The sequence below is a fragment of the Rhipicephalus sanguineus genome, chromosome 6 (assembly GCF_013339695.2).
Source record: "Rhipicephalus sanguineus isolate Rsan-2018 chromosome 6, BIME_Rsan_1.4, whole genome shotgun sequence".
NCBI lineage: Eukaryota > Metazoa > Arthropoda > Arachnida > Ixodida > Ixodidae > Rhipicephalus > Rhipicephalus sanguineus.
The window spans coordinates 173,914,275-173,929,181 of record NC_051181.1 but is presented as its reverse complement, the minus strand read 5'-3'; the positions used below and the strand labels follow the sequence as shown (position 1 = coordinate 173,929,181).

The 14,907-nt window shown below is 47.7% G+C and overlaps 1 protein-coding gene across 5 annotated transcripts in view; it reads left to right on the top strand.

Annotated features, from left to right (window-relative positions):
* The first annotated feature begins 2,930 nt into the window (after window positions 1-2,930).
* The window catches only part of LOC119397070 (F-box only protein 9), a 59,749-nt gene continuing 47,772 nt past the window's right edge, over window positions 2,931-14,907 (top strand). For 4 of the 5 annotated variants that reach the window (XM_037664506.2, XM_037664508.2, XM_037664509.2 and 1 more), the window contains exons 1-5: window positions 3,865-3,915; window positions 4,091-4,174; window positions 8,778-8,835; window positions 8,893-8,973; window positions 9,033-9,060. In XM_037664506.2, coding sequence (XP_037520434.1) covers window positions 3,880-3,915; window positions 4,091-4,174; window positions 8,778-8,835; window positions 8,893-8,973; window positions 9,033-9,060 — 287 coding nt within the window. In that variant the 5' untranslated portion in view covers window positions 3,865-3,879. Of the gene's footprint in view, window positions 3,056-3,864; window positions 3,916-4,090; window positions 4,175-8,777; window positions 8,836-8,892; window positions 8,974-9,032; window positions 9,061-14,907 lie in introns of those variants that run through there. The other variant, XM_037664507.2, reaches the window with a different exon arrangement.

Genomic DNA, 14,907 nt, shown 5'->3' with positions numbered 1-14,907 from the left:
AAACAATTGTGTTGAATGAGCGATAGATAAATAAGATTTGTTTTTTTTTTTTTATCTAAATGCAGTGTCCCTGAAATTTTGAACCATGTGTTAGTATAGTGATTCTAACAGAATGTTGTCCATTGTCACAGGGATCTCTTGGAGGCAGATAAAGTTATACAAACATAATAGCAGTCCTATATGCACTCTTGCTTCATGAATTACTTTGGTAAATAAATATGCTTTCTGTGTATACCTGTATGTACTTCCAGGAGCTGCTGCACTGTGTGCCATTTATTTAAGCCTGTGTTCAGTACTAGCATTGAGAAGTGAATGTTTACGCACACTTGGACACCATTGTGTGTTTCAATGGTTACATGTCTATGCATAGAGTCAGTGTTCCTACAACTAGTATATCAATAAATGGACAAGAGTTCAGTTGCCCACAAAGTAAGTGCATTGCAGACCATTTTGCCACATGCCTTGTGGAAAGTTATCAAGTCTCACAGAGCGAATTATTACCGCACCAGAACGTAGCATTCATTGAAATTTCGCACCTCACCCACTACATACAAATTTACCCTGTCACTTGAGCATGAGTCATGCAGTTGCGATATAAAAGTGCATCAACAATACGCCCGCATACAGCACCAGGCAGTGCCACAATACAAAACTGTCGTGGCTTAGCTTATTTAATGGTTAGGGAAAAAGGGGGAGTCCAGTGAAATATGACAATTAAGTCACCTAGGAAATGATTTTCTCAAAGTCTGAAAGCAAATTCAATGCAGTATAGCTGGCATACTGAAGTACACATCTCAGAATATGGCTACTTGATAAAGAAAATGCAGTCAGTCCACAATGCCTGTTGCAAACAAACATATTTGATACAGGAAGTGACATTAGATGAAATATGGTGCACTATGGCATTCCCAAAAGCTTTTCCTGTGTATTATATTACATGGCCACCTGACATGCACTTTCCTGTGCGTCTGCGAGAGGAGTGCTTAAAAAGCAGCTAATCTCTCATCCAATAGCCCTTAAAGACCCTGGAGAAAAATGTGTAAATGTTACCATTGGCATTGTATCCCATTATCAAGTAAGAAATGCAAAAATGTTGGACTGGTCAATCCTAATGCGGGTCATTCTGTCTTCAGCAACAGTTCACAAACATTGCATTTGGGAGCATGACCTATTAATGCTTCAGAATCTAGCACAGGACACAACACAAAGGCAGACTAAAATAACACGATTGCCACAGTCTTGCTCAGTGTTTGTATTGCATCCTGCACTAGATGCTGCAATGGCACGTCCTTATTCAAACCTCCACCGTGGTTAAACCAACAGAATGCCCAGACACACAAAAATGGATAAATATGGTTAGTCTGGGTGTATGTGTAACGAAGTAGTACATCGGTGCTAAATATTGTAAATATTGCACTTAGATGAGTTATAACCACTACGGAAGGCTCCAGCACACGGTAAAATAGAACGCCAGCACATTTCAATAAAATTATCTATTTGTAAATAACTTGCTTTGAAGCACCGTAAACGAAGTACTAGTACTGCGCCGGAATAATTTAGGGCTTTTAGGCAAGCATTAATGTGGCTGTGCAAAGTTGCAATATTCCAGAGCAAGAAGATAGAAGTGCCAAGGCCGCGCAACTGCCTCGGTCCTTTTACTAATGCAACCTTTGAGAAAAAAAATTGGCCGCGTATCTGCGTGCTTCGCTGCAAATGTCGTCTAAAGACGATAGAAGAGGCGCTGCGTGAGATATGGACACCATCTGGCAATACGTCGGGAAACACGAGTGCTGTGTTGCGGGCTGGTAGTCCCGGCGCAGCGGCACGCGAAGACCGGCGGTGACCAACGCGACCGGTGGGGACGCCGGCCAGCAGCGCTCCTCACGCCGCCAGCGATTCAAAAGTGCTCGTGTGACACCTGTCCCTGCTGCACGGTCCAAAGTAATCCGTAACAAATACCGCCACTCAAATTGCAACCATACTGCAATCAGTCCTGATCGCACTTAAAAGCGACCACACAGCAGCAAGTACCCGTCGTCAGTGCGCATTCAACACTACCACTTGCACGAAACAGCCAACACTCACGTATCATCACATTCGCAGGACGCGCCAATATTACAAAAATACAAACTGGCGCACAACACACACAGCGCAACCATGGCGTTAACAATCGCTCCCCGCTCCAGCCACTGCTAGGGACTAAAATGGCTAGGGACGTTCGCGCATTTTAGTGCCTAGGCCACGCGCGGTCGTCAAAAAAGCCCCTAGCCCTGCGCTGCTCATAATAGTTCGTGCCGGTACGCGCCGCGGCGTTGCAGTCGCCGTCTGGAGTTGGTCGGGATTGTAAAAGCGCGGGAGAGAGACGGGGGGGGGGGGGGGGGAGGGGGGCGAAGAACTTTACTGAGACCCCGAGGAAATGGATCATGCGCTTATGGGCTTCCTTGGCAACCAATACAAGTGCACTTGCGGGGAACCCACTACGCTATAAATCATTGTAAGCAAACACCGCAGACTTTCGACGTGAAAAGGTAAGCAAACGGGATAGCGCGGTTGTGAACGGCTCCGCCAGCCCGCCCGAGTCGCGGGAGGGGCGTCTGCTCGAGGAACTCCGATTGCCCGCAGCGCCACGGCCGCAAGCATCTCCGAGAGGCCGCGGATAGGTTTCAATGCTTGATTAAATAGATACTCGGAGTCGGAGTATCTATTTAATCATGAACTCTCCCGGCTTTTGGAACATTTTTGCAGGTTTCACTGCATGGGCCCTATGGGGAGCTTTTCCTCTAGAGTCAGTATATTAACTCTATGGTTATTGGACGCATCAGATTCTACGTCACCAAACGCGATGATACTATTATAATACTATCGCCAGAGGCTATCGCCTTTTGCGATCGTTTGAGAACATGTTTGAGAATACGGGCCCTGGTCCCCCTGGTGGGCATTTCTAAAAGCATGGCGGCTGTTGTGAAGGCACGGCGATACCGGAATTGCGTGCTTCGCTATAATTCCGACCGCGAGTGTAGCGCTTGAGTAGTTGCATCTGATATTATCAAATATGGTAAGCATACCACTTATTCCCGAAGGGGGGTCGCGCTTTGCCCTCCCACCACTACAATATTTGCAGCAATCACATGCCCTGGATGCGCGCACTTAGATGATTTCAGAAGTCGACATCTGCGCCGACGTCGTCATGTTTCTTCCTGGTGTTGCTTAACTATCACTATTTTGCCAGCGCCAGTTGTAGGCCCGTGTCACTAGGGCGTCAGTAACATACGCCGTGCCGCTTCTCACCGTTCGCACTACTTCGCCGGCATCACTACGCCGGGGTCGACAGCGACGTGCCGTGGACACCAACGTGATTATTTTCTCGAAAAAACAGTGTCCGGCAAACAGGCTTGCTGTTCACATTTCTCGTCCGAGTGATGCGTCTCAAAAATTTCGCTTAGCGCTGCTTTGCGTTTGTTCGGTCGCACATCCGTTTGGTTCGCGTAAATGCGTGGCGCACCTCCCCGTTTTTTGAGCAACCAAATGAAGCTGCGCATGTTCTGACCGAGTCGCTCAAAGCGATGAGATTCCTGTCAGGCTTTGAAAAGCCAGCCCAGCTGCCTACTGGACTAACTACCAGAATAAGTTTTTCTGGGGCAAATAATTTTTTTTTCCTCAGAAAACTACGATTTTCGTATGTGCTGCTGTTGGGTGTATGGAATCATCCTCCACCTAGCGAATCTATCCAGGATTGAATTGCTGTAATAAGTGAATCTGCAGAAAGCATGGAAAAATGCCTGTAACACCAAGGAGAGGGTAGCCGATATTCCAGTTGGCATTAAGCAGAATATATGGACAGGCAGCTTTATGCATAGACAACTGGTGGAAAGCGACGGGATGTATACCAAGAGATGCCACCGAGAATGGCAGCATGTAAGAGTGACGAAATTCAGCATTTCACAGCGATATCTCAAGATTGGGTAAATTGGAGATTATTAAGAGAGGCCTTTGTCCTTAGTGAACATAAAATAAGCTGGTAATGGTGGTGGTGATGATATTTCAAGTTTTGTGCGAATCACAAATCTTTTCTTCGACATACACAACACAGGACAATCAGCAGCCTCCTATGCAAGGTGGTGCGGATGATGGGGCAGCAGAAGAGGACGACGAGGAACGGCACCTGATTGAGAAAGTGCGTGTGACATTAACTACAACAGCTAAACTTGATGTGTATGCATAAAACACAAGAAATAAAAATTTAACAAACAGAATTATCTGTTTTACATGGCAGTTCAGGATTGTGATAGGGTTCAAACGACCACATGTTAAGTGATATCAGAAGGTAGTAGAATGGGTCAGGGAACAAACTAGGGTAGCCTATATTCCATTTGGCATTAAGCAAAAAAATATGGACCTGGTCAGGCCACTTAATGGATAGACAAACGGATAGAGGGTGACAAAATGAGTACTTTAGGAGTGCTGTTTCTTGGGCGAGTTGGAAATTCATACTTGGAAGGGTAGCGCTAGTAGACACGGACTAGAGGAAGACACACAGACGGAAGCGCTTCCGTCTGTGTGTCCGTGTGTCTTCCTCTAGTCAGTGTCTACTAGCGCTACCCTTCCAAAAATGAGTACCAACAGGTGCCACTGAAAATGGCAGCATGTGAGAGGCCAGATGTTAAGCAATATCAGGCAAGGGTTGACAGAATATGTCAGTGCCTTAAAACAGTGAAATGTGGCATGCGCACATGCTTCTTCAGTGCAAACATTGTCGGTCGCACTTTTAGGGGCGAAGCTCCTTAAGGCGGCACCCGTTCGTCCCTCGTAGTCGTAGTGGTGCGTAACCAGTCGTAATGCTAGTACCAGATCTTGACCTCCAAGGTGGTGCCGGTGGGAGATTTTTCCTGTGCGTTGTTGAACAATAAAAAATTCGCAGCATGCGCGTTAACTAAAAGCCGAATTCTTCTGTCTCTCATTCCCCATTAGCAGCCATTGGCATGTTCCAGTAGGAAACGTTAGTAGAAGTGTAAGTGTTAGCTAAAAGCCGACTTCTTCTGTCTCTCATTCCCATTAGCAGCCATTGTTTACCTCCAAGGTAGTGCCTGGTGAGATTTCTCCTGTGCGTGATTAAACAATAAAAATTTTGTTCAAAATGCCGTTGATTGATGAAATAAACCAACGAAAGGCGCCAGATGTTTTCTAAAAGCAAAACGAAAGAACGCCAGATGTTTCTAAAGCAAAACGAAAAGACGCCAGCTGCTTAACGAAAGACGCCAGATGTTTTCTAAAGCAATGGTTTTCTAAACAATGAAAATTCACAGCGTACATGTAAAATTAAAGTGAGCTGCAAGTCGTCATAACTCATCGAACCTTTAGTATAAACGCGCCCGATCTCACGTTGGTGATGATGTACTGGGTAGAATTCACGGAAGATTCACAGTTTACCGATGAACCTCCGCAGCTTCGCCCACTCATCATCATTCACTCCGTGGATATGCTGTGATTTTTTTCCTTCAAAAGAATACTGACACAAAATTTGGAAGGTGAGATAAGTTGTGAGATGAATTTGTGTGGATACATGCAGATCATCTACAAAATATCAACAGCTAATATGGCCTAGAACATATTTAAAATCATTATTAAAGTTTGTTTTGCACTACTGCATGCGAAACTGAGCACCTTGCAGCGTCGACATCAACTTGGTTTGAATGTAAACAGCCACCTACATCTGTGTAGGCTGCACTGCTGCCTGCATGTGCTCACTCCCGCAGTTGTCAATGTGGTGCTCCCTTACATGCCATACCGCATGTGGTGAGCATGCCAGTGTTTTTTTTTACATATGGATAACGAGAAGGTAGGATATGTTAGAACTGGCTATCCCATCATCATGATCTTAATATTGATACAGACACCAAAAAAAAACAACGGCTAGAATAAGAAAAAAAAATGTGAGAAGCACTATGTGCATATAAAACTTCTGGTGTATAAAGGATACCTAATGACAGAGTCCAATATATACAGGGTGGTCACACAGATTACTGCAGATAGAATCTGTGCAGATAGTTTCACATGTTCATGTAGCCAGCCCTGTTTACAAAACAAACCGTGCTGTGTCCCGTTGTCTCAGCACTCGGAAAACAAAACTGCAACTGAGCATTATTGAACGTCTCCGAATGATTAACTGTTGTGAGTCGAGCGAACGAGGTTTCCAGCCATGATAAGGGGGTCGTTAGCTACTTATTTCAACAGAAAATAAAACGATATAAAATTGCACATTCCCTGCAATTATTACCACTGAGGTTACTTAACAAACATTACCTCACACATTTCGATAACTTGCGATTCTTAAACTCTTTTAGTCCAGTTCCTTTGATGGCACGTCTTACTTGCAGTGCACCTGTTCAGCTACATGATATATCGGGGCTGCATGCATCACTGTGCACTTGCTGTTGTTAGTCTCACCATTTCTCAGTGTTCGAAGGTGCTGGCCTGTGGTAATTTACATTCTTTTTTCTACATAATATATGTTCTATGGTGCCGACCGAAATAAAGTCTTGCATGATATTTTTAAGTGCCTGATTCTTGCCTTTGGCATAAATGAAGATGCAAGGAAATTGGCAACTTGGTGGTAGTTCTTTAAAAATAAACAGTAAAACAAATACTTCCTAGAAATACCATAGTAATACACAGGACTCCTTTGAAGTTACACGGGAAATGTGTGGTGGTATATCCTCTTTGCTACCTGTGTCCTCAGCAAACTGTCATCAAAAACTCATGTCTTTGTCGCCCAGAGTGTCCTTTACACACGCTCCTAGAGTTAGCAGTAGAAGTCTACTTCAGCAGCGAGTGTACAACCAAAAGAAAGTGCTGCTGCAGCACACGGCTGCTTACGCCTCACAGTTTTTAATCAATGTTTTTTTTTCATACAAAGTAGTGCAAACAAAAGTTATGCTATTGGTCTTTAGGAATTATATAAAAAATATTTAAAGCACTGAAAGCCAGAATTTGCACTTATCGGGGATGTTTTTCGTATGTTCGCAAATAGTGAGACTGTTTGTGGACATCCATTTTTACCCTTTGAAAATGAAATTTTTGTCGCAGTGTTTTGCTTTGCACTTTTAGAACCATTTTAAATAAAATTTTTTAGCTCCATCTCTTTTCCTTGCCTACATTTTTTCAGTAGTGAAAAGGATAGAGTGAATAACAATGCAAACCCATGACTAGCCAAGTGTATTGGGACTCAAACCCTCGATCTCTGAAGTATATGACACAAGACCCAAACCTTACAAGGGCATAGGGTATCAAGCCCTTGACTTCAGTGGTATCAAACTGATGTGTAGCGAAGAATTGAGAATAAGAACTGCTAAAGGGTTATATGGGTCAAGTTATGATCAATAGTGGATCGCAGGAGATAGAAAGGTGTTAAAAACAGATATGGGCACATGTTTGGTCAAATCAAGTTCAGTAATTTACATGAGATCTGATAGTGGTTGCAGTGAACCTGATAATTACTAAAAAGGTTAGGATGCTTCTCATCAGGTTCAATTAGACACAAATCGGGAATGAGTGTCCAATCGTGTTCAATCTAATCCTATGGCGTTCAATAAAGGTCTGTTGCAGTTCTATCATTCAGTCACGTTGAAAAGTGGGGCGCAGAATTATTCTCCTTATGCATTTGGGATTTAAATGCTGCAGTATTACACGAGATATTACACCACTTGTGATACCTTGCGTCACGCCACATGCATTGCACCATAGATGCTGTCACCCACGTGGCTGCGACACGACGGCACCCGAATGCTTATGCATACTTCGACAACTCCTGTGTCTGTATCAGAACGTATCATGTTTTTCTCCATATGTAAAAACTAGCTGTTATAAAGAATACGACAGAGCTAGCTAACATATATGCACCTTTGTTTTGCCATTATCATAGTATCATTGTGAGTACTAAGTTGTGTCTTATGTTCAACTTTTTTCCACACCCTTTTCTCTTATGGCTTTGGCCCTTGGGGTGTAACAAACAAAAAAAAAGCATGACTTAGGTGGACATTACTTCAGCAACAAACATCGGGTGTGTAATTCAAAGGTTGTGGATCCAGCCTGTTTTTCCGTCCACTTTAATTCATTTCCTTTACTGTCGGAGCTACCACATTACAGTTAAAAACTACAAATAATCACCCCTATGCCTTCCTTGGCTGCATTAGGATGTGTCTAACAAAGAAATGAGCCCCTGATTCATTACCCTTAGTTTGTTAGTGTCCAGATGAGTCTTTTATAAAATTTCACACATTGAATTTTTTATTTTATTTAGCACAAATGTTCAAGTTGTGAAATTGAAGCTGAGAATCATGACTGCTCAGCAAAAATCTTTAAACCACTTTCTATGTACCCATTCTTAAAATATGTTACAAAATGCTTTGAATTTTGCAGTTTCTCAGCAGGCTTCCTCTAGCAGTTAAAAACAATTTCAACTTTAAAGTAGCAGATTGTGGTGCTAGTTTTAGGATTCCTATGAGGACTTTGCTGTTGCTTGGCTTCAATTGAGACTAAAGTTAATTATTGAAATTTCTCTCATCTGTCTATCGCAAGTGATTGCAAAGAAGCAAACTGTTAAGAGCTAAAAATAATTCATGGAAATGTTGGCATCATCCTCTGAAAGATGAGTCATGCACATTGCATGCATGCCAGAGCTCCACATATGAGTGGTTTGACTAACTATGTTTACTGCAAAGGGTCATTACTTTGCTTCAAGCAGTTCAAAGCTTTGTTCTGTGTTACACTATGTGTTACAGGCCAAGCAGATTTACCTGAAAGGGGTGTCTGCCGAGAGAGCTGGACGAATGCATGATGGTGAGCGCCTTTTCTTTCTGTGTCTTCTGAGGTGACAACTCCTTCTCATTTCTTTAGCCATCTCACACTACAGGAGAGCTTTACAAATTGTCCCAGACATTGAATTCCGTTTTGCCAGCGACAGCGAATGGTCAGTAGGTGAGTGTCAACTATAAATGAATTTGTAACCTCCACTCACAACGGACTCATGCTTACAGATGAGGAAAGCAGGGGCTCAGAAACAGAGTAAGTACTATCCACAAATTGTCAGCTGCTTATTTTACAAGCGACAAGTGAAAGTGACACACTTAATGTCGGCACCATTACTGGTATATTGAAGCTTCATTCTCCCAGTGGAGCCAAACTGTCTCTCTTTTTTCAATTGCACAGCTCTCGTGGTGACATTCAGACAGGTATTATGACTCAGTCACTGTTAGCTAACTGTAGCTCTAGCATGAACCCTTTTGCTGTCGTACAGAAGTGTTGCCTTCTTGTGTCGCCGACTGAATTTAGTTATGTTAGGAAATGAGGGTTTGCAATACTATAGTCTCCCAATACTTGAGGAATATTTTCTAGAAGAGTCACAATTGTTTGCTACTAACTGTACGGTTGAGCCTGTGCCAACAATTTTTTTTTCTTTTTTTCTAGTCATATCGAAGCACCTCCAAACTGCATTGCAGTTAAAATGTGGATAACCTACTATAGTCAATATTCAAGAGTAAATGTCAGGTTTCGCACTTGTACATATATGTTATTTGGCACATTCTGATTCAAACAATTTTATTTTGGGCAGCACGCAAACGATTTCACAATGCTTTGAGACAGTGCTAACCACAACTGTTCTTTTATTGCGATAGCAATTATATGGACACTCTCGGCTGGTTTTTGCCGTCAGCGTCGCTGTCCAGACCTGTATATGTATATGTGTATATATATATATATATATATATATATACAAAAGCCACAAAGAAAAATAATTCAGAAATACGTTCCGACGGGCGGAATCGAACGGGCGACCTCTCGCTCCACAGTGCGTGGCGCTAAACAGCTAGGCCACGAAGAGTACCGTCTTTCAGCGTGCTAACGGCGAGCTATTTATATATACTGTAGTGAAGAGTACGTGACGACGACGAAGAGCGAAGAAAGCAAGCCACAGTGCAAGCGACAGCCACGCGCCCCGAGCTTGCGCTTGCCTGGATCTTGGCCCTTGACGTTCCACGGCGTTCTCGCAGTTTGTACGTGAATAAATCACGTGACATTTGGTGGAGGTACGTGGGTTTCCCCTACGACCCTGGATCTTCGCTTCCGTAAGCTTCCCCCCCTTCGTGATACCAACATGGCCACCGAGACTCCTTCCCAGCCTGGCCCTTCGGCTGTCCACGTCACTTGTGGCGCCGTGTATCCTCAGCGAGACCCCTCCATCTTCTCAGGCTCCGGTGAATTGGACGTGGACGAGTGGCTGTCGAGGTATGACAAAGTCAGCGCCAGCAACAGATGGGACGATCCAATGAAGCTTGGGTATGTGCAATTCTACCTTGCTGACATAGCCCAACTGTGGTATCACAACCACGAGGCTGAGCTTCCATCTTGGTCAGCTTTCAAGACTGCTATCAAGGACGTCTTTGGACGGCCTGCGGCTCGCAAGCTTCTCGCCGAGCAGCGCTTGTGTCAGCGTGCACAACAACCGGGTGAGACCTACACGGGTTACATCGAGGATGTCCTCCATCTGTGCACCTGCGTCGACCCCGCTATGCCTGAGGAGGCCAAAATCAACCACATCTTGAAGGGCATCGAGGACGGCGCCTTCCCGCTGCTGCTCGCGCGGAATCCCACCAAGTCGCTGCGCTAGTTTCATTCTGTCAGAGTTTCGACGAATTGCGCAGGCAGCGCGCGATCGCCCGTCAGGCCTTCCCGACCCCCGACACGCTCTCCAGCTTGCAGCTAGCTGTCCCTCCGGCCGCTCAGCCGACTCTCCAGCCCACGATCAAAGACTTCATCCGTGAAGAAGTCGCGCGCCAGCTGTCCTTACTGCCGCTCACTCACGAGCCGGCGCATCCTCTGGCTCCGGGCATTCAACAAGCCATTCGGACGCAAGTTGCTGAGGCTCTCCCACCCATGTTCCAACAACCGCCTGTCACTGCGCCGCTTACCTATGCCGCCGTTGCTGCTCGGCCCCCTCAACAGCATATGCCCTCTGCTCCACCTCGACCACTGATGCCGTCCCATGCCTTGGCGACCACCGCGTATCACCAATCTATGCCTTACGCTCCACCTCGGCCACTTACGCCGCCCCGTGTCTCGCCAACATTCGCGTATGCTTCGTCGCCGCCCATCCCAACCCCCTCGGCTCCGTCTTTCCGACGCGTGACGAACCCCGGACAATCGGCCCATCTGTTTCTCCTGTGGCCTCGCCGGCCACGTCGCTCGCCATTGTCACCTGGTTCCTTCAACATTCGATGCCGTGGGCATGCCAGTTGCGTCGTCGTCCAGGTCGCCCCCAAACTACGCCCCTCCTCACTTCGACGCCGACGGCAGGCCGGTCGCGTCGTCGTCCCGGTCGCCACCGGAGTATGCCCGTGATCAACGACCCAACGACACCCACCGGTCACCGTCCCCTCGACGACGCTCCCTGTCACCTATGCGTCGCCGACCTGCTGCGCAAGAGGGAAACTGATCGCTGAAGTTCCGGAGGCAAGAACTGCATGCGAAGCGAACTGCCCAAGGCCTCCGTCTTTTTCGCCGCAAAACGTTATCGACGTCAATGTTGAAGGGACCACGGCCCAAGCGCTAATTGATACCGGGGCCGCCGTTTCCGTAATCTGCGAGAGCCTCTGCCGCCAGTTAAAAAAAGTGACCACGTCGCTCTCAGGACTCATGCTCCGCACTGCGAACTCGCAGTTCATAGCACCTTCAGCCGTGTGCACCACGCGCGTTAATATTCAAGGAGAACTTTACGTCATTGAGTTTTTCATGCTGCCGTCCTGCTCTCACGACGTTATCCTCGGCTGGGACTTCCTTTCACGTCATCGCGCCATCATAGATTGCGCCCGAGCAGAAGTCGCCCTTACACCGCTGCAATCTTCTGTTTCGGGGCCTACCATATCTGACGCATGCAAACTTGTAGCCCCAAACACGTCCACCCTTGTCGCCTTGACTTGTCCGGCCGCTCCTGACGGCGCTCCTGACGGCGCTGTCCTGTTCGCCCCGTCAGAGCTGTTTCTCCGCCGCCACGCCCTACGACTGCCGTTTGCCGTACTCACCGTCGAATCCGGCGCTACCATCATGCCGATTGCCAACTTGCGCACCTCGCCCGTCCGTCTACTTCGCGGGGAATGTTTGGGAAGCATACATGCCGTTGACGTGCTTCGCTTTCTGGAGTTCGCTGAAGCCCCACTTCACCACCAGCTGAATGCCATGACAGCCCCTGTTGCGGCACCTCCGAAGTCAGACATTTTTCACCCTTCTGTGTCCCCGGATCTATCATTGGATCATCGACGCGAACTGTTAGCCCTTCTAGAAGAGTTCCGCTCATCCTTCGACTGCGGTCAGCCATCTCTGGGTCGCACAACGAGCGTCACGCACCACATCGACACCGGTGGTCATGCCCCTTTACGCCAACGACCATATCGCGTTTCGGCGGAAGAGCGCCGTGTTATCAATGAACAAGTCGATGATATGCTCACGCGCGGAATCATTCAGCCATCTGAGAGCTCCTGGTCGTCCCCTGTCGTGCTTGTGCGCAAAAAGGATGGCTCTATCAGATTCTGCGTCGACTACCGCCGCCTGAATAAGATAACTCGGAAGGATGTATACCCGTTGCCACGCATCGACGATGCCCTCGATTGCTTGCAAGGAGCAGAATATTTCTCGTCCTTGGATTTACGATCGGGCTATTGGCAAGTTCCACTGGCTGACCCTGACCGCCCGAAGACTGCGTTCGTTACTCCCGATGGGCTTTATGAGTTCAAGGTGATGCCCTTCGGACTCTGCAACGCCCCAGCTACCTTCGAACGAATGATGGATAACATCCTTCGTGGCCACAAGTGGAATACCTGCGTGTGCTACCTTGACGACATTGTTGTATTTTCCCGCGATTTTCCGACTCATCTTGTTCGTCTTCGCGCTATTCTCACGTGCCTCGCCTCTGCTGGCCTTCAACTTAACATCAAGAAGTGCCATTTTGCTGCGCGCCAACTCACCATACTAGCTCACGTCGTCTGCAAGGAAGGCATTCTTACGGATCCCGCTAAACTTCGTGCCGTGGCCGAGTACCCCAAGCCCAATTCCATAAAGACGCTCCGAAGCTTTATTGGGCTGTGCTCGTGTTTTCGTCGATTTGTGCGCGACTTCGCTTCTATCATCGCACCTCTTACCAACCTACTGACAGCCTCTAACGGCCTGTCGGCTTGGTCACCAGAGTGCGATGAAGCTTTCACGACGCTACGGCGCTTATTAACGTCACCTCCGATACTCCGTCACTTTGACCCTAATGCGCCTACGGAGGTCCATACTGACGCCAGCGGTGTCGGTCTTGGTGCTGTACTGGCTCAACGGAAACCAGGATACGACGAGTACGTTGTTGCTTATGCGAGTCGAACCCTGAAGAAAGCGGAGTGCAACTACTCAGTCACTGAAAAAGAGTGCCTCGCCATAATCTGGGCTTTGACCAAGTTCCGTCCGTACCTTTATGGCCGCCCTTTCGAAGTAGTCACAGACCATCACGCGCTCTGTTGGCTCTCATCTCTGAAAGATCCTTCAGGCCGCCTCGGTCGTTGGGCGCTTCGGCTGCAGGAATACGACATTCGTGTTGTGTACAGATCCGGCCGCAAGCACTCGGACGCTGATGCGCTATCCTGCTCACCGTTACCGTCTGACACAGCTTCGCCGTCAGCCACGTCAGCTGTCTTGACGCCCCTTGACTTCGCAGACATGCCGTCGGAGCAACGCAAGGATGCGTGGATCTCCGAACTCGTCGACTTTCTGACTGGTTCATTGGTTCATCCAGCGTCAAGAACTCTCCATCGTCAAGCCACGCATTTCGCACTCCGCGACGGCCTCCTCTATCGGCGTAATTACGCACCTGACGGTCGGAGGTGGTTGCTAGTGATCCCGCGCCACATGCGCACAGAAGTCTGCACTGCTTTTCACAACGACCTGCAAAGCGCTCACGCTGGCGCTCTGAAGACTTACAACTGCTTGCGTCAGCGATACTACTGGCGCGGCATGTACACGTTCGTGCGCAAGTATGTACGTGCTTGTACTGCTTGTCAGCAGCGTAAAGCTCCACCTCAACGCCCAGCCGGTCCACTTCAGCCTCTACCTTGTCCGGGACGTCCATTCGACCGCGTCGGCATCGACTTATATGGCCCGCTTCCCCCGACTTCCTCTGGGAATCGGTGGATCATTGTTGGCATGGACCACCTCACCCGTTACGCAGAGACTGCAGCACTTCCAACGGCTACCGCAAGAGAGGTTGCGTTTTTTATCTTACGCAACTTTGTCCTTCGCCACGGTGCTCCCCGTGAACTTTTGAGCGACAGAGGGCGTGTTTTCCTGTCTGACGCTATTCAGGCCTTGCTCGTCCAGTGCAACATCGTTCATCGAATGACCACCGCATATCATCCGCAGACGAATGGCCTCACGGAACGATTTAATCGCACACTCAGCGATATGTTGACAATGTACATGGCATCAGACTAGACCAACTGGGACACCGTCCTGCCATTCGTCACGTACGCGTACAACACCGCAACGCACGCGACCACCAGTTTCTCACCTTTCTTTCTTTTATACGGACGCGACCCGTCCTGCACGCTGGACACTATGCTTCCCTATACGCCGGACTCGTCTGAATATACTGCGATTTCTGACGTTGCCAGATACGCTGAAGATTGCAGACAATTAGCCCGTTCGCTGACCACCGAGGACCAAGGCCACCAGAAGCTACGGCACGACACCGACCGACCTCTCTCTACTTTCACGACTGGTGACCTCGTTTGGCTCTGGATCCCATCGAGCACTCCTGGCCTTTCCTCGAAATTACGTGCCCGATATCAGGGGCCCTACCGCATTCTTTCTCGCACGTCTCCTGTC